The sequence below is a fragment of the Pogoniulus pusillus genome, chromosome 1, assembly GCF_015220805.1.
Source record: "Pogoniulus pusillus isolate bPogPus1 chromosome 1, bPogPus1.pri, whole genome shotgun sequence".
NCBI classification, from domain to species: domain Eukaryota; kingdom Metazoa; phylum Chordata; class Aves; order Piciformes; family Lybiidae; genus Pogoniulus; species Pogoniulus pusillus.
Genome location: NC_087264.1, coordinates 43,253,648 through 43,278,072, shown reverse-complemented (window position 1 = coordinate 43,278,072; position 24,425 = coordinate 43,253,648). Strand labels below are relative to the sequence as shown.

The following is a 24,425-nucleotide window of genomic DNA, read 5'->3' as shown; positions in this document are numbered from 1 at the left end:
TCACACTTACCCTCAGCAACATCATCATCCACCATCAGCTTCAGACTCTTTCCTCGTCGAACTACCCGGACAGTGTGCCACTCATTGTCATTGAGTTTCTGCCCAGCATAAAGAGTTTCAGGTCCCTTGCCTGCAGATGGTGATAAGTATAACAGTTAAAGTCAGACTCCAAGTTAGCTTAGTATTTCTCAACATGGAAAGTCACCAAAATCAACCTGGTGTGATAGACTAGTAGATTGTGTAGGTGTATTATGACCTGTAAGCAACCCACAGTAGCTCAGAAGAAATCCAGGCTCATAAACTCATCCACTCAGTTAAGTGTTCTCCTCCGCAGACCCCAGAGGTCACATCCATTTAAAACAGGGGTGGGAATCTCTCTTGTGCTAAAACATTATTTTCCAAATCTTGACCAAAGCAATGCAGTAGTAGAAAAACAAGCTGGTGACAGAAAGGTCGCCAGAGTGGAGTGATTACAGCAGAATTTGTCTCTCCTAAGAATCCAAGCCCAAATATGCTAGGGATTTTTTGGTAAATATTAATCACACTAGTATCTCAACACTCAGATACTGGACACCAGGCTGGTTTCAGTCTTGCAGTCTCAAACAAACAAAAATACACTCCAGAAAAACACATCCCCCAAAACGAACCAACCAAAAAAACCCCACCAACGACGACACCACAAAACCTAAAACTCTACCCCCAGAAAAATAAATAATTAACCCCCTCAAAACTGAACTCCATGAAAAGACAACCACTCACTAACCTGGCTGATTGTTCTCAGAGTTGTTTGGCAATGCAGCCTGGTTATAAGGTGCTTGCTTTGCCCCCCATTGAATTACAGGTCAAAAGTGAAAGAGAAGCTCTTGCTCCTCCAAAGGTAAAACCACAGTTGCCCTTTCAAACAATGCTCCTGGGTAACCAGCATTTGTGTGTCCTATTTTGCTGCTCACCCATCACAATTGACTGGCAATTATTTAAAATATTAATTGTTTAGATTACAGTACTGGAACATCTCAGTCATGTCAAATGGTAAGTGAAGTTGAGTAACAGTGTGTGCTAAATCTATGCTCATTTCAATGCAGTACTAGAAGGTTTGCTCACACAGGTACATAAGAGAAATGCAGAATTAGGCAAATTGTGGCAAATCAGATATGGGACCACTGCTCTAACTAGCAAAAGGGGAACCACCCCCAAAAAGCAAGACACATTGACCATATTAAAAGAGAAAGGATAGTATGAGGTACTGCCACAGTTCACCTTACTGCACTGGTAAAAACTACTGTCAGATTTGCAGATTATTTATCTGTTTATTCAATACAAGCAAATAAATCTTTTTATTCAGACAGCACATGAAGAACATCTATTTTCACCAGTCTTCAATGAACTGGTTGTAGAACACACCAAAATGTTGCACTTGTCTTCAAGCAAAACTCTGCACAAGAGGATGCACCTACTCTGATCTGTGTCACAATACGGATTGAGTTGCATGCTCCACAGTGAGGCAGAACTGAAGGATGGGGTAGGAAAACTTTGCACAGCCCACAGTGTGTACACTGCCTAATTAGCAACATTACTGTAACTGAATTTAAATTGGAGGAAGCATGTCAAAGAAGGTGCTGTCTTCTTCACACTGGATATAACATGTAGGTGGGGAATCATACAGAAAGAGAGCAAAGTAAAATGGACATTCTGTTTATTATTCTCTAAGGATCATGCTGTTAATTAAAAAAAAGAATTCTATGCTCTTTCATATTGCTAGCTGACTTTACTACAAAGCAAGAGGACAAAACCAAGTGACCTAAAAATAAGAGTCATACTTGGATTAAAAAGACAGAGTCATTTATTTGAGTTACAGAGACTATCTTCTTAACAGACAAAACTTTTAACCTCTGCAGTTCCTCACACGTGTGAAAATCACACTGCACCACAAATGTAAATGCAGCTGTACAAAGCAGTTAGATCATGGCTAGAAAGCTTAAATCCCGTGGAACCAGACATGCAAGACTCTGTTGATTTAAGTCCAAGAAAGTGCTGTTATTTTTCTATCAGTGAGTGAGTGCATTTTACCTCAGGGCACATATCACTGGATGGTCAGCAAAATTATTGCACCTCTCTGTGTTCAGGATGGTTGAGTAACTCAAAGTTCCTTCTAGTTATCCACTTTTCAATCCTGGCCTGATAGAGCAGGGGGCAGCAAAAAGGAATTTAGCTTGACATTGCTATCTTGATGCCCACTGTTGCAGTTTCAGAACAAAACTGTGACACCATCTGACTCAATGTTGCTTAACCAATTCAGAAATAAATCAGTAGAAAATATAGCTTTCCCACTTCTTTTTCTTGTAATAAGCTGTGTATCATACAGTATTGATCACTACCTCATTTTCAAACTCAAATGAGTCAGGCTAGCTGTCATGGGTTGAGTTTGGTGCTCTGCAGTGCCAAACACTGCTTTAGCAGAAGCAAAAATATCTTCTCAGGCATTCTCCTGTACTGCATATTAGTTGAGCTGCAGCTCAGGCTTCCCAAGCAAATATTGCTTGATTCACCTGCAGCAACTCCTCCTCATACTCTTGAATCATTTGACACCTCCTCAAAATGTGTGCACATTTTTCATAAAAAATAGTAGTATATGCTTTCAAACAAGGAAGAACTCCATCCAATCTGCCCAGGGTTTCCCAGTTACCACCTCTATAGCAAAGGTTCTCTGATGCTAATTAACAGGTTGGCCCAAACAGACTATATAGAAGTGTCAAGAATAGGCATGTCAAAGTATAAAGAATCACAAAGTAGTTCATGTATCCTGAAACACCAAGTTACCTTCCATCTGGCCCTCAAGAACTCACTCATTTATAATGAACAACTGGTCAGAGGGGTGCAGGTAAAATAATAGCTCTGAAAACACCAGGTGTTATTCACCCTCAGTGGTTAACATAGAATTTCCCTTCTGTGAAAGGCAAAGCAGAAAGAGGGTCGATCACCCTAACAGGTCCTCACAGGTGGATCAAAAAGTGCGCTTGTACCCTTGGAGCAGGCTGTCATTATCTGATCCATTTATCTGGTTAAAATGACCTTCATGAAACCTGATTATCTCCATTACTGCATATCTTATCCAACATTACAGAAGAGGTCAAACATTCAAGTCTACAGAACAGCAGGAGAGGACCAGAAAGGACATTGTCAGACTGATGAGAAAAGGCTCTACCTCATTACAATCACAACATTAAATAATTCTATAGTGATACATTAATGTCTTTATAGAAGACCCTCAATAACAATAACAAATATTTTTATCTGCCTTTTTTTTTTTTTTAATTAAAATGCTCAGCTGCCACCTCAGATTTGCTCAGTGGCAAGACAAATTTTTTTGGTCTCTGTTTTACATAAAATAAAATTCCTCAGGAAAGCCAACAGCATCCCAAGGCAGGGAGGGACTGGAAAGGTTCTTTAACCCATTTCTTGCCCACCTCCACCTTTTTTTTTGGGGGGGGTGGGGGATGGGGGGTAGGGGAAGTAGGAAGAGGCATTAACTGAGTTCGTTTTTAGAAAATGACCAGAGAACTTGTGATCCACTATGAAAAACAAGCCCATGGATTCATAAAACACTATAACTAATTATGAGACAAACTGCATGAATTCCTTCAAAGCTCGCAAAAAGCTGATTTACCCTATTTAGACTTTATTTAGTGATTCCTTGAAGACTACTGACAAGTGACTAGGTGCAACTGGAAAGTGCAATTCTTTGTTGTAGCCCCAACAGTGTGACAGAGATTGTGAAGCCAATACTCAATTCACTTCTCATCTCCAGTGGTACAAGCAATGCTTTTGAAGAGCATTACATAGACAGACAATGTATTTATTTATGCATGAAGTAACTATGCAGTTATTCAGTATGGCAGATATGCTAAGTCCAGTACTCATCCACTATTCCTACAAGCAGGTCTTAACAAGGTGGTAGAAAGGCGAAGAAATGGCTTTTCAGGACAAAGATGCTGCCAGTTATTCACACACCTTTACAGCTTCCAAATAGCCAGCAGCAACAAAGGGTAGGACAAATATCAAATCATGACCATGGCTCAAAAGTAAAGCTGGAAACTGCTCTGAAAAGCTTCAGTATCTTTTGATCTTGGTTAAACCTAAGTCAGTAGTGTAAATTTTGATGGGTGTTTTCAGGCAGCACTAGTATGGACACACTGTTTTGGGAAGGTTTTTGTCCTTTCAGGATCCACTATCCAACTCCAGGAGCATTGTTAACTGCTAGGAAGCAACTGGCAACCCCACACTCTCAGTACATTGCAGACACTTATGTAGATACCCTAGTCAAATTAACATGTATTCACACTTGTTTTGCTCATATACAGGTTTTAGATTCCTCCTTTTTGAGAAAATGGTTAGCTGCCAACTAGACATAAGCAATTGCACATTCCTACAGACAGTCAGTACTTCCGTTGAGGACCTTACCTGCACCATCCTTTTTGCTTCCTCAGGAAACAGGTTCGTCTCTGTGTACTACCCAATATTAAGCGAAACATAAAACATACACTTACAAAACAAATGCTCTTAGCAGGGTTTAGAAAAGTTATGTTTATATTTTTACTGAGTGTCTTCACTGGGAAATCAATAAAGTTGAGCATGATTTATACCAGCCTAGCTAGAAGCAATGTTTAATTATTTACATTCATACAACAATAAAAAACACACACCAAAAAAATCCTTCAAATACTCACAGAATCAATTCATCTCACAAGTGCAAAGAAGAATCACCCCCAACAGCCAAAGAAAAAACCCAATTCCATGCACTCAGTTAAATAAATGAAAAGCAGCAAAACCACCTGAACAGTTGTCTCTAAGACATATCCCAGTCTCCCTGTAAACTTGTGGTAGTTTAAGGGTTATTGGAATATTCCTATGAGAGAAATCAGGACTTTCCTGAAAGTTAAGTGCAAAATCTAAATAAATTAGAGCATTGGTTGAAAAAGAAGAATAATGATAAAATCTGTATCATTCATCGGTTTGCTAATTGGTATAAAAAGCTGATGTACAAACAATTTTGCTCTCTTGGCTTTTGGGCACTAGCTCTGTCGCTGTACCTTTGCCATTCTGACTCCTCCACACTAAGCTTTTACTGGTAACACATGAGCCTTGCTGGTTTTCTGTCCAGGAGAAGAGAAGGCGGCAGTGTTGGACCCTTCTGAGCTTTCTTTGTCCAGGGGGAGACTGGATTTCTGTATTGTTTCCAAATCATATATAATTGTAAATACATGTAAATATATTTTGTATATATGCTTGTAAATTTCGCTTGGCTGTAAAACATAGCTTCATCTTACTTCCAAGCCATCTGAGCTGGTCTGGTAAGAATTACTGGGAGGCCAGATTTTTGCAATGCTTGACCAAAAAAACACTTGGGTTTGACTATTTGGATACAATCTATTTCAGAACACCTTTAGGAAAAAAACCAACCAAACAAACAACACAAATCAACAAAAAACACCCCCAAAATAATTTACAATTTGACCCTTTCTTCTTTTGCTATAAATACATGCAGTACCATATTGAATGACTGCTGCTTTCATTTACAGACACCCTGGGCAACAGTTGTGGGTCATTTGCTTGTTGTGAATACAGTTTGTGATTAAGAGAAAAAAGATAAGATTTGATTATTTATTCAGTACAGGTACAACTGGTACAAAATGCACTTGCCTTCAGGTTTTTCCATCAAGGGCCTGGTTTGCCTCAATGCCACTGCTGCTGAATTTTAACACACTGAGAAACTATATAACCTCTGTGTACCTCTCTACAACAGAATCATTCTTAACAGACATCAAGACAACATTTGTGCTAAGAGAAAATTGATCTCCCTAAAATTCTTTCATTAGATTATCACTTCAGTGAAAGGATGTTACAGTTCTTCTAAAGAAATATTCTGACTTTGAAAACATTCAAAATGTTTCAAGTTCAAGCTACACAGAGTTTTCAACACTTAAAATGAAGCTTTTTATTACCTATTCGATATGTTGCTAATTTCTAATGATAATGGATGTTTCCCTATTTTCACTGAGGGAACTGTTTATACTTTTAAGCAAAGGGATTTTATTTTATATATACAGCCAGTGGGGAGGTAAAAAAATCTTATGGAAGCATAAAAAAAAAAAAAACCAAATCATGTATTCATGCCTTTAAAATTAATATTGACAGCAGTTTAATTAAATTAACTTCAAAGTTATTTCAGTCTAACTGGCTCTGCCCTTGCTTTCACACAGGGCTGTCACATCTGAAACACTTCACATTGGCCAGAAGGCCCTGTATTCCTGCCCGTAACAAATCAGGGCAACAAAAGCTTCAGTGTAGGTATGAAGAACTTAGAAGCTGCTATACTGCAGCTCATCTATAATTTGCCTAAGGAAATATTTGTACACACTGGAATTTCGGAAATCAAAGCCCAAGAGTACTACTAGTGTAAGCTAGGCAGCAAGGCAATTAGTGTAAATTCTACTTCAGGGACTGCAAAGAGTGGCCACCAGAGGGAAGCAGCCACGTTGGCTAAAGCTGCTGCTCAAACAGTTTTATATAAATACAAAGACATTACCGTACTCAAAGTGCTGCTTTCCGGAGCTTCAGCTGCTGATCCAGTTTGCTTTGAAGATGACTAAACCTCAGTGACAAATACAATAACTCTAGAACTTCAACCCACATTCACCCCCTTACTAGCAAATAACCTGTTCATTTCAGGTATATTCATCAAATGGATGCTCTTTGCCACCCAAGAAATTAGTCTGGCTCAAGAAACATGCATGGATCAGAGACCACTTTATAACAACATTAACATCTTTGTCCTCTTTCAAAACAGAAAATTATGTCGAAGCACAGAACTCCTCTTCCCAAAGACATATTTGACAGCTGAACAGAGTTGGAGAAAAAAATCCAGATCTTTGGAGCTCCAGTACCAAATATTGCATTAAAGAAACAACTAGATGAATGACCAAACAAACAAGCAAACAAATAAAGAGATTTCTTTAGGGCACATTGCACAGTCCTAACACAATGTGGGAACAGAAGGCAATCCTGATAACAGCACTTCTTTATTCAAATACCAAGGGCAAAGAGCAGTAGCACCACACAGAGGAATTTTCTCTCTCATTTAAGATACCTTTCCTTGTGGCATTGCAGATACACATAGTTATTTCCATGGTTGCTAGGACTGTTACATGAGCTGACTTCAGCCTCCCTCTAAAGTCAACATCACAGAAGTCAAACTACGATTACAAATCCAGAAGGATTATAGTCTTCCACAGGGAGTGCAGTGTTTACTGCACACTCTCTTGGGGTTTGATTCTCTTTTTGCACTGCTATCTCCTGAAGTTTGCTACCTATTTTCCAATCTGTGGTACCAGACAAGTAGTTTTGAAGTTTTCCATTGCATCTTACTCAGTATTTGCAAGTCTACCAAAAATCCCTTCAGTACTGGGCAGGAAAACATCAGATGTGCATAAATCATACCATTAACAAATAAAAACAGCAGCCAAAAATTGCGAGCAGAGACCTTGTGCTTTCACATGTTCTGGCAAACTGTGCATGCATAAGCCTCTCTAGAGATATTGAAGACCTGCCTGGATGTGTTCCTGTGTGATCTTGTATAGACAATCCTGCTCTGGAAGAAGGGTTGGACTGGATGATCTAGTTTCTAGGTCACTTCCAGCCCCTAACCCTCTGTGATTCTGTGATGTGGCAATGCACTTTGGTCCTCTTTGCCTGAACTGAGAAGCTGTCATAAGAAAGATGGTAAATGGTACTTGGACCTATGTGCAAGAGTCTCTTTGCTTTGCCTAAGGAGATATTCAGGAAGGATCAAATGCTTCTGGAAAGCTGTGGGATCAGTAGCGCAGCCTGGAGTGTTTAACATTAAAGGTATTTAAAGCTTAAACAAAGAGGTGTATTTCATATGAAATAAACCTCAGAATAAACCTTTTGAAGAGTCCCTGACTTAGTCCCCTGTCCCTTAAAAAGAAATGGTTGGGACAAGACAGTGATCATGTGGCAACAGAGATAACTGACATTTTATAGAGTGCTAGTACCTATTTTACCTATTTAAGGTAAATCTCATTTCATTAAAGACTACACATTTCTAGGTTACATGTCAGATAAAAAATATGGCCCAGGGTAAGAGTACTTTATGGGAATGCTTTACTGAATTGACTATACAAGGCCTATAGAAACAGAACAGTCCCCCCAGATTTCCCTTTTTATCCTCATGTTGTCAGTTAAATCCTCCTTTTTGGCTGCCATCCTCTAAGCCCTTCATTATCTTATCATCCTCAAAAACAAGGTTGGAGAGTATTACTGATCGCATTTTATGAGACAAAATCTGAGACAAAGTAAAGTTACTCAAAGCATCACAGCAAAAGCTTGGTCCTTTTTTTACAGTGTTTTCCTCCCCCTTTGCAAAACTGAATAAAACCTAATTGGATTTTGGGAGCCAGATCTGCACTGACTACTGACTTTAAAGATTAAGACATACCCAGCAGAGAAGAAGCTGGTTAGAACTTTAGATGCACGTAATTTTTTCAATGCCACTTAAGTTTTCTGTTTCCAAAAACCTCTCAAAAGTTATTTGGCATACTCTCAAAAGAACTGGCACCCTTCTAGCAGAAATCTGACTTGTAGCAACAAGATCTGTATCCACTAATGAAAACCTTTCGCAGATGCTTTACAAATGCCACCAATCTCCACTTTACAGGTAGCACACATTGGCTCCTTTTACCTGAACTGAGAAACTCAGGTGAGAATAATGACAACTGGCACACAAATCTACATGCAAGAGACTTCCCATTTAGTTCAAGGAGTTATCACCAGGGAAGGATCACTTGCTTCTGGAAACTGAGAGATCAGGGGTGCAGACTGAAGGACAGTTGAGGATTTGCAGACAAAATCATATCCAAAGAAAATATTGAGAACTCCTTTGAAATTCGGATATTAAAGTCACAGCTTTCATGTCAGCTAAGGCGCATGTAAAGTTAAAAGTGCAGAAGGGAAGAGAATGATAAAGCTAAGCACATGTGGCTTTAAACATTATCTACAACCCTCTGCCACCAAAGCTCCCAAACTGGTATCATCCCTCTTCTCAAATCTATCACCCAAATCACTTCATTCCATAAAAATCCAGTATATTTCACAAGACATTGACATCTAATTCTAGTATCACTAAAATTAGACTTTCACCAAGAATTAACTGGAAGGAATGACTTTAAAACAGCCACAGATCAGGAGAAGAAACAGAAAGGCAGCAGATCTCTTCCTACAAGGCAGTAGATTTATTCCCGGAATGGTACCACTAAGTTTTCAGGGGTCTCCTTTCCTTACCCAACTCTGAGAAGTTGATGCTCACTTCAAAAAGAACAGAGCTTTGACAGTGACGTCAGAGTACAACGAAGCAGTGACTTCATATCTCCTGGGATCAGTTGATGCCTGTACATGTTTATCAGTCATCTTAGTTATAGGAGTTATCAATTCTTATGCACCACACTTACAACAGTACTACCTACCAGAACTGTGAAAGTTTTTAAAGAAAAAAGAAGCAAAATCCAGTCATTCTGGGATTACATATGAGTTCAAGCTGTTCCAGACATTTAAGCAATAAGGTTGTTTGACTACCAAGCAAAGAGTTTATGTTGGCCTCTGGCTAAGTTGTAAACACAGTAGAATTTGATTAATGGCATAAGCTGGTCACAAACATCTCTTTAGCAATTTCATTTCCCACTGAAAGCTTAGTGACAACCATGCTTTGATTTCCATAGCAGGTTTGGAAAGATATCCTTTTATTCTCAGCAATTATTTCTGTGTTGCTTTTTAGAAAGCACATTTAAAAAAGAAAAAAACAACAACAACGACAAAAAATCTCAAACCAAAATGAGACTACCAAACCCAAAACCAACCAAACAAAAAAACACACCAACCATGCCTTCCCCTTCCACCTCTTTATTACCTTCTGCTGTCTGTTAGTGGAGGTAGTGGTTGTTAGAGGCATGGGTAGATGATAGATGCCTCTCTTCCTATATATTTTTTTCCTCACAATGTCTTTATTTCTAGCAAGCGAACAGCTGGTGTGTTGCAACACTGAGCAAACCAGTATCTCTTATTTCTATGGCTCACAAGAGTGCTTTGAGAATTAATCCATGCGTGTTTAGAAGGCATTCAGATTTCAAACACTGCAATGCCACTGACATTTGTACACTCCATACAATCATTAAAGACATCCTTCAAAAACTACCACAGTGGCAGCATATTTACAGATTCTTTTTACTATGTAGATCCACAGACTCCAGAATCAGTGCCTTAAAAACACCACAGTAACTAGGACAGATCATCACATCCCAGGTGTCAATCACTCCAAGAAAATGGATCCCCATTTGTGGGATAAAAAAGGGACATGATAAAGATTATAGAGAGCACTATACAAGGCAAAAGTCTTATACTCTACACAGGTCCCTTGATTTCATGGACAGTAAGCACTCCCCAAGGAGGTTTTTTTGTTGGAGGAGGTGTTGGGGGCTGTTGTTTTAGTTTTAGATGAAAAAGGATAAGGTATCTTAGGACAATTCATTAAGACTTGCGATCCCATTGCAGAATCAGTCAGGAAAACAAATGCCATCTCTTAGCTCATCAAGCCCCTTAAAACATGAATCATGTGGACGTGTACAGGTTTGACTAATTATTCAAGGCAATAGCCATGCCTTGAGAATGGTGTTTAGACTTGAGAAGGCTCCTGTTCCCAAATCTTGCAAGTACTGGTTCCTCAAGAGTGGGGTTTTAGTAGAAATAATACCTTATTTTTTTTTCCACTGTAAGGGTGACAGAGCACTGGAACAGGCTGTCCAGAGTGATTGTGGAGTTTCCTTCTTTAGAGATCTTCAAAACCCTCCTGGATGCGTTCCTGTACGGCCTGCTCTAAGTGGTCCTGCTTTGTAGGGGTGTTCACTCAGTGACCTTTGGAGGTCACTTCCAACCCCTCATATTCTATGATTCTCCTGAGCCGTATTGTTGTGGTAGGCCTGATAGGCCCAAACTAGGCTTATACATGGCCTGGCTTGCCCAGGCATGTTTTTCTGCTCTCCCTCCTTCTGTTATGGGCAGAAGCAACTGTGGGAAAGAAAAAAACCTGGAGCTGCTAAGTCTAAGGACTCTGGCTTGCTCAGACTTGTCTTGGTCCTGTGGTAAACAAGGTACACACACTTAGCTTGTGTCTGCCTTGTGCAACACCTATGCTTTTCCCAAATTTGGGTGAAGCAAGCCTATGGTCAGGCTTGGTTAACTGCCATTCTGATTGGCTATTCTGTGTCCAAAGGGCAATTAATCTCGCCCCACACGGACAAAAACAGATATGCAGATAAACACAACGTGTGCTCTGCCATTCTATTCATGCCTGCTGTTGCCTGCTGCCATTGCTTCCTGCCTTATTGTTTGCCTGGAAACTTCACTCTCTCGAGTTTACCAGGAACAGACTCTAAATGCCTCCACGTGATCAGCCTGCATAGCCAGCGTGACATTGTGCTAAGACTACACATTGCAAGCCATCCTGCCTACACCTGAAAGTCTCCTGGCTTCTGGAGATACACAGATCATCCAGAGGAGCCAGGAGACAAGGTCAGAGATTGTCAGCATCTTTTCCCCATAAGCCTGGAAGAATCAAGTCTCAGCAGCCAACAAGACAGAGTACCCTGAAAGCGTCTGGACACTGTCTGGGGTTGTGGCTAGCCCCCATGAGCTGGGAGATAGTATTTTGTGAGTAACTGCTTAAAGCCTCTTTGTAATTCTCCACTGCCTTTCCACCATAAGCAGAAACGAGCTTCTTGAGTCCATCTAATGGGCAAGCAGTGTATTGACCGCAAGTGGCATTTGACCACAGGAATCTTCTCTTCCAGTTCAATTAATGTTTATATATAACTAGATCTAGTTCTTATCTGTAAAATGTTTCCATAACCGTCTGAGGAACTGATTATGATTAAAATTAGTGGTCAGGGGTGGCAAAGAGTTCTGAATATCAAAACTAATGGATAACATTAATTTTGAAAAAATATAATCTGGCATTAATTGATTTCCCCTTCATAACACATATCACTCTGATCTCACTAAGCTATTCTAAAATAAATACTCTGCAGGATCACAGGCCAAAGCTTTATGAGGCTTGGGTTATTTTTTAATTTGTATTGGTAACTAATGCTTTAGATACTGTTTACTAAACTACCCCTATCACACATTTTTATCACATACATTTCCCACCTGCAGCCTGAGAAGAAGACAGATGAAACAGAAGAACAGGAAATTTTCCCCAGTCAGCAGCATGGCATTTATTACTGAATCATTAAAAGAACTTTTAACATAGAAGAGCACTCAGAAAAATATGAATCTGCATGACTCAGATCTCTGTGCTCCTTCTTACAGATGCAACCTTGACGCCCAATTTGTTATGACTGCCTTACTGTTGACAGAAGCACTTCAGTGTCTACAGGGCAGTAAGGATTCTGTGATCTGCCCTGCCACACCCAGCCCATAGCAAAAGATGAACAGGAGAGAAGATGGAGGAAAGGAAACGAGTTTGAAACCAAGCCTACCTAGCTGCCCTTAGTACAACAGCAACAAACTCCAAATAAGCAAGAGACCCAGCCCCTATCCTTTCTGAACCCCTCACATGTTATTGTTCAAATTCACAGAGCCCACCCCCACTTCTCGTTACTGCCAAGGTCTAACTGACCCCCACTACCACAGAGCCAAGCTACACAGAGGCACCTGTCCGTCTGTCTTACTCTCTCTTCCTTTTTTTTTGGTCTTCCCCAGGGAGAGAAGTGAATATGTAAAGTGCTGACCCTATTTCACTGCAAAGACTAATTAATGGTATCTCAAACTGATAGCAGTTCTATTTTAATAAACATGAGCCACATGAAGCCAATGACAGCTTGATTTTCAGAGATGCTGAACAGGAACTATGCAGCACATTGCTTTGGGAAATCAGACAGACAGGTACATAAATCCAAAGTCTCAGTGAACAACAGAACACTGTTATATTTCATCTCCAATTTTATAAGAAGCAAAATGTTTATAGCTGTGTCATTTTTCATTCACTCCCAAGTCCAGTTTTGAAGTTGCTAAACATTTTCATAATGCAAAACATGCTTAGTATCAAATAGGTAAATGGAGTTCTGCCCTACAAACCAAGTCGTTTGTACAAGCCTGCAGGCAGCTGGGTCAGTCTCAGTATCACTTACTGTCACTCTGGTGATTCCGAGCAGGTAGGGAATAAAAACAGTGCCAAGTACTACTACGATGAGTTTGAGTGAAAGGATTTCTAATTTCCATTCAAGGCCACTAGCATCACAAAGCAAAACAGCTTTGAATTTTATACCAAAGCTGACTTTTAATGATGTGTCAAATGCAGGCACATGTTTTCATGCAAAGACCAATAAAAAGACTATTTGTATCAGAACACCAATCTAGGACAACCATCTGGATCAGCAAATTCAGTCTTTTACATTTATAATCAACTAAGCAATAGCCACATAGTCAACAGTGATGCACAAAACATCTGTTCTCATCAAGACAAAGAAATGCTCCCTTAGCATATAAACAAATGGAATGCACCTTTTCTGTCTTCTTCTGCAAGCCACATCTGATTACATACTAAATAATGTTACCTGTCAGAAAATAATACCACCTATGTCAGATTATGACATTAAGGAGAATATTTATATTATATGCAAACACATGTGTGCAGAACAAGAACTGCTCCACAGAGGGGCCATCACAGTGCCTGACATCTGAAGAATACAAAGAGGAGGCTTTCTTTGGTTCCGTGAGCAGATTTGAAACAGAGAAAGGAAAATTGCTTCAGGCCACTCTGGAAATGTCCTCAGTTCCTGGACTAAAAATTGTTTTCTCTCCAGCCCCCCCCAAAAGAAAACCTCCTATAACAACAAATGAAACCCCACAGAAACAATTCTGCGTGGATTTTTGAAATTCAGAGCTGAAAAGGACTGAAGTCCTCAGTCAGTGCTGTCCTTGCTGTGGTATTCAATGTTAAGATTTGCCCTCAGGCCTCCCAAGTTCCTGATATACATGAATTCACTGGACAAGAAAGGTTGCATCTAAATGTGCTGAGAGACTCAGCTACTGTCGATGCAAGAACATTTTTAATCACCTTTGAAAGGCTGCATAGAAGAAGGTCCAAAGTGACAAAGAAATTTAAAACAAACAAACAACAAAAAAAAAAAAACCACCCAGAACTTGTTTTGCACAAGGAGTTGAACTGCAGCCCTGCAGGGACCCTTTTTCCAACCTAAGCTGTTCCATGGAAACATTTTGTTTCATTGGTAAACAGACATTCCTGTTTTCACCAACTGGGAAAGCAGATAATTTTAGAATATATTAAACACTGAGACACTGTTAAAAATGAAAAGTCAAAATATTTTTATATTAACTGTCATAACATTTTTATGTTTGTTGCTTCCTTTTTCAGAAAGGTTTGCTGAGTTCAAATTAAATTTACAAATAGATGCAGTCACCATAAATCTGCACTTTTCAGCTAATAAACTGTTCAAATGAAAACACTTAATCTAATTCTACTTGGCAGCTGCTTACAGTAATACTACTGCTGAAAAAAAAACCACCACAAACAAAACAACAAACAATATTTGTGAGAAAAGCCTCTATTCAGAGAAACTGCATATACAATTAGCTGGTCTATAGGCTTGGCCTGAAGTAATGTTTCCACTTACCAATATTTGTTTTGCTGATCTATTGAACAACATACATAAACATTGCTTATAGCATCCATCCTCAAAAACACCAACCACAAGATCACTCAGGAGAACTGCTTCTGATTACTGCCAGGTCTACAAACTTCAGCTGCACCTCTATTGTACAATGAACAGTGATTTTCTGCAACATACTAAAGACTCCTTTTCCATCCCAGGTATTGTTGTAGAATGCTTTCTTAAAACGGTATGGATGCTTACAGGATAATGTCTCAGAAAATGATCTCTAAAGAAACAGACAGATTTTACACATAAACATCATCAGAAAAGAGAGCTTACCCTGATCAAACTAATGTTTATTCTTTTGGTCTTCATACTGAGAGGTGTATCCAAAATGCTCTTGAAGGTCCTTCATCTGTATTCATTGCAGAGCTGCCTTCTACAGCCCAATCATTGGCCCTACCCCACGTAGTAAGATGTAGGAAACCAAGTCGCCCCTGAACATGTGATCATGGTAAGCCACCATCATTCTCCCCAGCTGCCTCTCATCATTGCGGTGATTCAGCTCCAACTATCCCCAGTCACAGCGATTAACCATGAATACTGCAATCCCCAGGGCTTCTCAGCAGGAGGAAGCCAGGATATTTCCATTTCTCCAGAAGCTCCCATACAGAGAGAAGCAGGGTCTATCTCCAGTTCACCTGACCTGACAGATTTCCTCTGAAAAACAAATCCTGGCACCTCAAGCAAATACTGGGAACTACTTACAAAGCCAAATTGCAAAACTGTGCAGGGAAATGCCTAAAACTTCTTACCAAGACTTTGTTAGTATCACTTTTCAATATATTTCCTGACTGTATCAGCTCCCTTACTAAGAGGATTTCTGCATGTGACCACAGCTAGTGTATGTGGCATCTATTCTGTTATACCCAGAAGTTATGTGTACACAAAGAAAGATAACTTTTTCAGGCTACAAGATGGACACTAATGCTACACAGTCACTCTCCTGCTTTAAGCCAGAACCTTTGCTATATCTGTATTTTACCTATTCAATTAACATTCAGTCTCATGAGGACAAGAACTGCAGCTAAAACGAACTTTTTTAACAGGTCTAGCATCCTTTGATATTTAGCATGAAGTTATACTTAAAGCTGAGTTCAGTCAGGCCTTGATTAATATGAATAAGGTTCCTGCTCATCACCACTCTGAAGAAAAGTGTGCATGTGAGTTGGAAAGCATGGTGGGCAAATAAAGATAACTTTTCTGATGTATTATCCTGAACTTTCTCTACTATCTCTCCCTCCTTCTCTATTTGCAGTATAGCTTACATCCTTACGGGCAGCAAACTGAATGTGTAACAGAACCACAACTGGTCAGAATAAGTGAAGCTCCACCAAGAAGTCATTCATAAATGACAGAGACTCAAGTGGTAAAGCATCTCAGCAAATGACTACAGATGGACAAGGCTCAGAGAGGCCTTAATTCCAGTTGGATGGAATAATCATATATTTGGGAAGAATTTATGAGTTTGTGACAATTCAGATTATCTGTGAAGCTTTATCAGAGGGACTCTTGAGATTCAAATCCACTAAGAATTTTTTTGAAAGAAATGCAGACAGCAACTAGGGCAAAAAAAAAAAAACAACTGGAAATTTTATAGGGAAAAAAATCTTTCACTGATACTTTCTTTCATGTCAAATGACACTTAGCCAATCCCACAGACAATATGAATCAGCTGGACATTGTTCATTCAAACAGATGAAATGTCATCCTAATTATCATCTAGGTATACCAATGGAAGGTAATTGATCATGATTAGATCAATTATATATGCCAATTTAACAGATATCAGAGACTGGCAATTACTTTGTCATTTCAAATTCTTTCAGAATTTTGTCTCCACTTTCTCCACTTACCTGGCCCCTCAAAAGAATTCAGTGTATCAAATAATAAAGGAGAAAAAGAAACACAGAAAAAAACCAAACCAACACAAACACACACACACTATTTCTAAAGGCTCAAAGGGAAAACCCTCAACATTATACTGCATGAGCCCTTAGGAACATTCAAAATGTATCCAAACTTGCAAAACTCAAACACAGGGTTAGTTCCAGCTGACATCTTACATTATCCTGTCACTACAGATAAATAACAGATGTGCAAAGAAATTACCTCAAAGAGCTTTACACTTAAATAGTCACAGGCTAAATCTGAGGTGTTTCTCTTTTTCTTACAGAGGCATTACAGAACAGAGAGGTAGAGAGGTCTGAAATCCCCACACTGAAATGTCAGTGAATATGAGATAAATAATTTCTTTCCTACATTCCAGCAATATTTAGAGACTTCTTGGAAAACCTGATGCCTCTCTATATTGGTTGTTTAGCGAAAAAGAAATTACTATTTATCATGCTGAGCATGAGTGGGTTTATTTCTCTAGTATCACTGGTATTACTTACTGCCACAGAAGATGGCTGGTAATGTCAAGGCATGGTCAGTAGCCATTAAAATTATCATGGTAAGAAATAAATCACAACTATATTGGGAGGTTCTGATACATTCTTCAGAGTTGAATGACCTGAATTAGTTCTTTCTCCGCTTCTTCTCTAGCCCCTGGCAGTCAGGAGGTAAAACAGAAAGCAATTTGTGGTTCCAAAATAGTTTCTCAAGTTGTCTGTGTATTGCTTTAATTTCTATGAGTTATGCCTCCGACTCTTTCCTTGCAAAATTCAGGAGGAACCATAAGTTTCAACATGCTAAGAACTCATGATCAGGAAAGCAACTACTTGCAATAGTGCTAATATAACCTCAGTATAGACATATGACTCTAGGGAGGCCATGTAGATCTGAGAGTCAACTTGTCCTCAGCTTGCATATTGTCATAACTAAATTAATCCCAGATACACTATCTTTGTGATCCGTGAGTGGCAATCTCAGCAGGAAGGAGTAAATTAACTAGAGACCCTTGCACCACACAGGAAATATGTTTATATGAAGGCAATCACATGAAAAGCCTACTCTAAAAGCAACACAGGTGAGCTGGTGGCAAATATGACTCTGTGTACTTGATGCTCTTCAGAGTTTTCAGTTCTCATTAAGCCTTCCTCACACAAATGAGGGCTCTAGTCAGACAGACTTGTGCACCAGGCTCTACAAACAACAGAAGCTCTTCCTGACAAAAATGAGAAGTCGTGTCTCACCAGTGAACCCAGCCCCATTATCTCAGATACACAATTTAAAATTCACAAGTCAAAAACCTCCATGTACCATATAAACTTGTATTTTAAGTTCCTAATCAGTGTGAAAATTAAATGGCTTCTGCTACCCTATATCCAAGGCCTTTCACCTCCACTGGGAGAAAGCCTGCATGCAGAGTAAGTTATCAGGATAGGTCTGCTAGTCAAAAACCTCAGGAACTGATGGTAAAAAAGAGCATGAAGTGAGACCCCAATTGTTAAGATGATCCTGTGCCCTAAGATCCCTTGCATTCAAGCCCAGAAATACAATTTTAGGCACCTCCACCATGATCAGCTGCCAGAATGTCCTAAAGAAAGACCTAAAACATTAAAGAGCCAGGATCTAACACTTGGGTTACACACTGGGAAATATGTATCTCTATTGAGCTCACTCTGCAGTTCTGAAAACTGGGGGTACCAGTAGTGTGACTTACAGCAACCCAGAGCAAATAGAAAGGATTGACCATTTCTACCAAACACTGATGACTTCTTTTTTTCTCAGTAGATGTATAACCAGGCAGAACTGACAAATTGCAAACTGAAGAAAGTTTGGAACAGCCAAATCTATCCATTATGAAAGTGGGCTTTCTTGATCCAGCCTTCTCAGCTTGCTAAAACTCAAAACAAATCCCCTTCTCTCGGCACCTAATTTTCTCAGAACACAGGAATAACAGCTGCTTCTGCCTGCTAACACAACATAAAATCAAAGTTTAGAAAAATGCCAGCACACAGTCAAGACTCCTATACTAAACTGATGGAATTTTGAGGCTTTACATAAAATCAAATTTATTTTAAGAAATTCATTCAAATATAGCAAACAGTCTGTAGAATTGAGGCATATGACCAGGCATCATTGTCCATAGTTCATATTAACTAAGTATACTTATCAATGTGTTATTTAAGGGTTCCATAAAACCACCAATAAAGAAAAATGCTTGCAATTTCAACAAGTCAAGCTGTCATTTCCTGAGTGCCTACACAGAGGAAAAGTCACAAAGAATAAATTACTGGAATTGTGCTCCCTCGGTAAGATTTCCAACAATTCACTTTCAACAGTCATATTAAACAAGAGACAAGAGGTATCAAAGGTAACATTTCCCCCTTATTTATGGTCTGAATGACAATTTCAATAAGCCTCTGATCTGAAGATCTAAAATGGGGCAGAAACATGTGATTTGACTGAGAAAAATAACCATAGACATTTAATTTTTCTTTTGCTTCAAGTTCTTTTCTCTGATGTCTGCACCTCTGTGTAATACCTTTTCATACTTGTGACATGTGTGCCCTACCAATGTTGCACGATTTTAGAAAAGCAAAGCATATTCCAACAGACCTGAGAGCAGTAATGTGTGCTATTACCATAAACGTCCTCACAGAACAGCCAAAGCACTCAGCTTCCAAAAGGCTTGACTCTACTACTGTCTGTGACTGCAAATCCTATTCCAAGATACTCTCCCTGACAGCTTCAAGCATCTTTCCATCATCTTTACATCATTTTTTGCATCTAGTTCTCTTAATTTCATCTTTCACTTAGCTATTCTGCTTTGATTAGATAGGTTTTTTTAAAACAGTAACAGCAAAGTACTTACATAATTGTTCTATAAACATGATGAGTTCCTCATGAGAAAGCAAAACTGCATTAGTTTTATTGGAGTTGCAAGGCAGTTTGTCTTGGCTGGGTATCATCTGAATACTGTGAAAGATTCTGATGAGAGGCTTTGCCACTTATTCCAAAGCTCCCTGCATGTAGCACTTTAACACCAGAGCATTCAACAGTAATGTCATCGAGACAGAGAATTTTGTGTATGTCTTTAAAGATCGCAATGCCATAAGGGCAGGAAATTCAAATAAGTGAGATTTTTCCTAACATCTAAACCAAAACTTCACTGGACAAGGCTCTGCAAACCTAGCTAATCATACCTACTTTGTCTAATATCCCAGACTGAATGGATCAGGATATCCTCTCCATGTTAAATTATTATGTCTTGGTAGAATTAGCACCACAGATCCTGCCTATACTGCATGGCCTGGCAAGCACATATCCCAGAACTTAAGACTTAATACACTGAAACAGTAATAATAACAACTTCTAAAAACCCCAAACAACAACTAATCTGGACGACTGATGAGAAAATGGAAACCAAGACAGGCTCAAGAAGTTATCAGACAGAGGTAAAAGATGAAAAGATGTACTAAAAATAGAGTGATGCAGAATGACATTAAAGTAGAACAGAGGAGAGTGTGCCCAAAGCAAGAGCAATCACTGTAGGAAACAGTAAGGACAGACTTTGAGGTAGGAAGTCAGAGATACAAAAGAGGTGGCAGGAAAGAAAGACTACATTGTTTGAAAACACCCTTGGGAACAAAGAAGCCAAATGAATAACAGAAAATAAATATTTTGCTAGATACATAGTTCAAACATGACAGCTGAAAAAGGAAAAAAAATACAGTGTTAGGAAATTGTTTTTTTAAAGCACAAAGATGAGGAAGAACAACAAACTGAAGACCTTCACGCTGAAAACAACATTTGCAAGCAACTTGCTTTCTTCAGAAGAAAATGAAAATGTTGCAGAGTGCAGAATAACAAAGGAAAGGACAGCAAAAAACAACCTGGGCATTCATAGGTAGCTTCACTGTGTTGGGTTGGTGTATGGAGGGATTCCACTAGTAGCCTCCCATGCATACAGCACATCCAAGCACAGCCAAGTCTCTATAACCACCTTACATGTACAAGAGCAGCCAAAGAACCAAGTAATCAGAGCAGTGCACTACCATGAAGGTGTGTATACTTCATTGCAGCAGGAAAGGAGGGGTGTACCGAGAAGGCGAATTTGTAGTTATAATCCTTTTTTAACTGTTCAATTTAACATCCCATGCAGGATCTTATATTCCTGCACATTTATGTGCAAATTGTACATGGTCTTACTTGTATTTCTAGGCACACACTTAAAAAACAACAAAAGTAAAACAACTGCAGATTTTGCAGGGAGGCAACTTCTTTCTGCTCCTCTCTTTCAGTCACAAAAGTGACAGATTAAAAACCCCCTTAAATTACCAGGAATTATACTGCAGAATCATGCTACTGAAAATAGTATCTAGTAAAATTCTGGAATAGTGTCTAAAAATAGAGGAACTACCATGTCCTGTCATGACTAACCAGTCATGAATCCATCATCTTCATTCCACATCTAGAACATGAGTCATTATCACAGTATCACAGTATCACCAAGGTTGGAAGAGACCTCACAGATCATCAAGTCCAACTCTTTACCACAGAGCTCAAGGCTACACCATGGCACCAAGTGCCACGTCCAACCTTGCCTTGAACAGCTCCAGGGACGGCGACTCCACCACCTCCCTGGGCAGCCCATTCCAGTGTCCAATGACTCTCTCAGTGAAGAACTTTCTCCTAACCTCAAGCCTAAATCTCCCCTGGCGCAGCCTGAGGCTGTGTCCTCTCATTCTGGCGCTGGCCACCTGAGAGAAGAGAGCAACCTCCTCCTGGCCACAACCACCCCTCAGGTAGTTGTAGACAGCAATAAGGTCTCCCCTGAGCCTCCTCTTCTCCAGGCTAAACAATCCCAGCTCCCTCAGCCTCTCCTCATAAGGCTTGTGCTCAAGGCCTCTCACCTCTCTTTATAATGAACCATCCTGAAATGCAGTATGCCTCTTCACAACAGGCTGAGTGGAAATATCACATCAGAGATGGAATCAAGTTTTGAGTAATTTCAGTGGAGTTGCATGCTGGGTTAATTTGTCTCATTAACTCTCTTGTAAGGAAATACCTTGCCCAGAAGACCTCATCTGACCTGCTATTGATGGCCATTGAAGATTCTACTGGTTTCTCTAAGTCAAAGGTAGATATGTTGATTTTTTTTTGGTCCACAAAGTTCAACACAATAAAAATTAGCTTAAGAAAATAGCAACTACAATATCATAGCCCAACATTTTTTTTAAACATTTGTCACATGGAAGTCATATTGAATGAAGCTTCTGAAAGACAGGGGACCCACCATGACAGATTAAATTAATCACAAAGAACAGATGGCATTCTTGCTTGCTAAATTTACTTCACTCATAAATACTGCATGAAGATAAAGTATTCAGAGGATTCCTTTAGAGTATTGAGTTATTACACATAGAGCTAAAATAATAGCAATGCAAATTGGTTTGCACTTTAGGAAACAGAAATAAACAATATGTCATGCTGTGGGATCATTATGAAATTAACATAAATTCAATGAACTGCTACCACACTGATATTCTATGAACTGCAACCGTACTATTGACAAGGAATTAAAATATCAGTGTTTGAAATTTAACAGGTAAACTGATTTGAATCCAAAATATTACTCAGCATCCAAAACTTCTAAGTCAGACAAACATCTTGGGAGTGCCAGAAAGGTGACTAACAGCAACTATTCCCTTTTAATACTTTGCAGTGCTTAGTTTCTCTAACAGAGGACAAAGGAAAACCTAGCACCAAAAGAGTGTTGGCATCTAAGGTAGAAAGAGACTCCATCCTTTTCTTCCATTTCTTTCAGGTGATCAATGAGTGCTGCAACTTGGTCCTGCTGAGTGCTGCTTGGTTTGGGATAACACACTTGCAAGCACTTTGCATGAAAGTTGATTCTCTCAAAGGATTGTTTTACATGCTATAAAAACAGGAAAATGCAAACACACTTGGTTTATTGTAGGGTAAACTAATGCTCAACTATGACCAGTGATGGTATAGTGTTCCTTTAAGTCTCAAAATAACAAAATTGAGTGTAGAATTAGGTTCAAATTAACTGAAATGTGATGCTAGTGATGATTTGAAATTGAATGGATATTAGAAAAGCTCTCTCTACTTCCTGAAAAATCAGGCCATTTAAAGTTATCACGTCAGCTAAGACCTTGAGATGCTAAGTAGGATTTCTTCTAACAGCCTGTCCTCTTCACTCACATATATCTCACCCAAACAAGAGAACTTGAAGCAAAATTTGATTGCACTAAAAACATTCTTAGAGTTTTAAATTTGGCACTCTGATCATACCCTTGATTTCACAGTTAGAATCACAGAATCATAGAACAGTTTAGGTTGGAAGTGACCTCAAAGATCATCTAGTTCAAATCCCCCACCATATGCAGGGACACCTCCCACTAGAAGAGGTCACTCAAGGCTTCATCCAACTTGGCCTTGAATATCTCCAGGGAGGGAGCATCCACAACCTCCCTGGGCAACCTGTTTCAGTGTCTCACCACCCTCACTGTAAAGAACCCTTTACTTTCAAGTTACACTTGAACAACTTAAACATCTGCTTCTAGTCCTTTATTTTTGCCAAACGTTTGTCTTTTGTTCCTGCAGACTTCAATGAGGATCACATAGATAACTGCAAGCTCATTCCACTCTGTGTTTGACTGCAAAATAGTGAAACATGAACCTGTATAGTATGGGCTTCACAAAGAGAAGGGAAGAAATGAGGAGAAAATGTAAGAAGAAATCCTGAAGTCCACTGGTACTCTTAATTTGGTCTACAATTTCTGCCATTAACTTCTGGTGAAGAAAAATTTTCTCCAAAGTATCTCCACCAGAAAACTCACCAATTAATGGCATTGAGGTGCACAAATCTCTACAACTATAAATACCTGCTTCATGGTCTTATTCACTTTCTTGCTTTGCACGTACAGTTGGAACAGCATCATATCTCTGTAAAACAGTCTTCAAACCATTTGGCCAGCTCAAGGAAAGATTGTACAAGGTCGTTTTTCTTTTCACCACAGCAGTGCTTCTGGCAACAGGCTGATTGTTACTGGGGTCGGAGTGGCTGGAGAGCAGCCAAACAGAAAGGGATCTGGGGGTGCTGATTGATACCCGCCTGAACATGAGCCAGCAGTGTGCCCAGGTGGCCAAGAGAGCCAGTGGCATCCTGGCCTGCATCAGGAAAGGTGTGGTCAGCAGGAGCAGGGAGGTCATTCTGCCCCTGTACTCTGCACTGGTCAGACCACACCTTGAGTCCTGTGTTCAGTTCTGGGCCCCCCAGTTTAGGAGGGACATTGAGATGCTTGAGCGTGTCCAGAGAAGGGCAACGAGGCTGGGGAGAGGCCTTGAGCACAGCCCTACGAGGAGAGGCTGAGGGAGCTGGGATTGGTTAGCCTGGAGAAGAGGAGGCTCAGGGGTGACCTTATTGCTGTCTGCAACTACCTGAAGGGTGGTTGTGGCCAGGAGGAGGTTGCTCTCTTCTCTCAGGTGGCCAGCACCAGAACGAGAGGACACAGCCTCAGGCTATGCCAGGGGAAATTTAGGCTGGAGGTGAGGAGAAAGTTCTTCACTGAGAGAATCATTGGACACTGGAATGGGCTGCCCGGGGAGGTGGTGGAGTCGTCGTCCCTGGAGCTGTTCAAGGCAAGATTGGACGTGGCACTTGGTGCCATGGTCTAGCCTTGAGCTCTGTGGTAAAGGGTTGGACTTGAT

The 24,425-nt window shown here is 39.8% G+C and overlaps 1 protein-coding gene and 1 long non-coding RNA gene across 31 annotated transcripts in view; one reads left to right on the top strand and one right to left on the bottom strand.

Moving 5' to 3' along the window:
- Positions 1 to 24,425, bottom strand: part of NRXN3 (neurexin 3) — a 1,092,565-nt gene that overhangs the window by 595,773 nt on the left and 472,367 nt on the right. For all 30 annotated transcript variants that reach the window (XM_064150720.1, XM_064150904.1, XM_064150893.1 and 27 more), the window contains one exon: positions 11 to 130. In XM_064150720.1, coding sequence (XP_064006790.1) covers positions 11 to 130 — 120 coding nt within the window. The remainder of the gene's footprint in view (positions 1 to 10; positions 131 to 24,425) is intronic.
- Positions 15,310 to 16,451, top strand: LOC135179342 (uncharacterized). The gene is made up of 2 exons (XR_010303987.1): positions 15,310 to 15,562; positions 16,057 to 16,451. It is a non-coding gene; the product is annotated as an uncharacterized LOC135179342 (long non-coding RNA).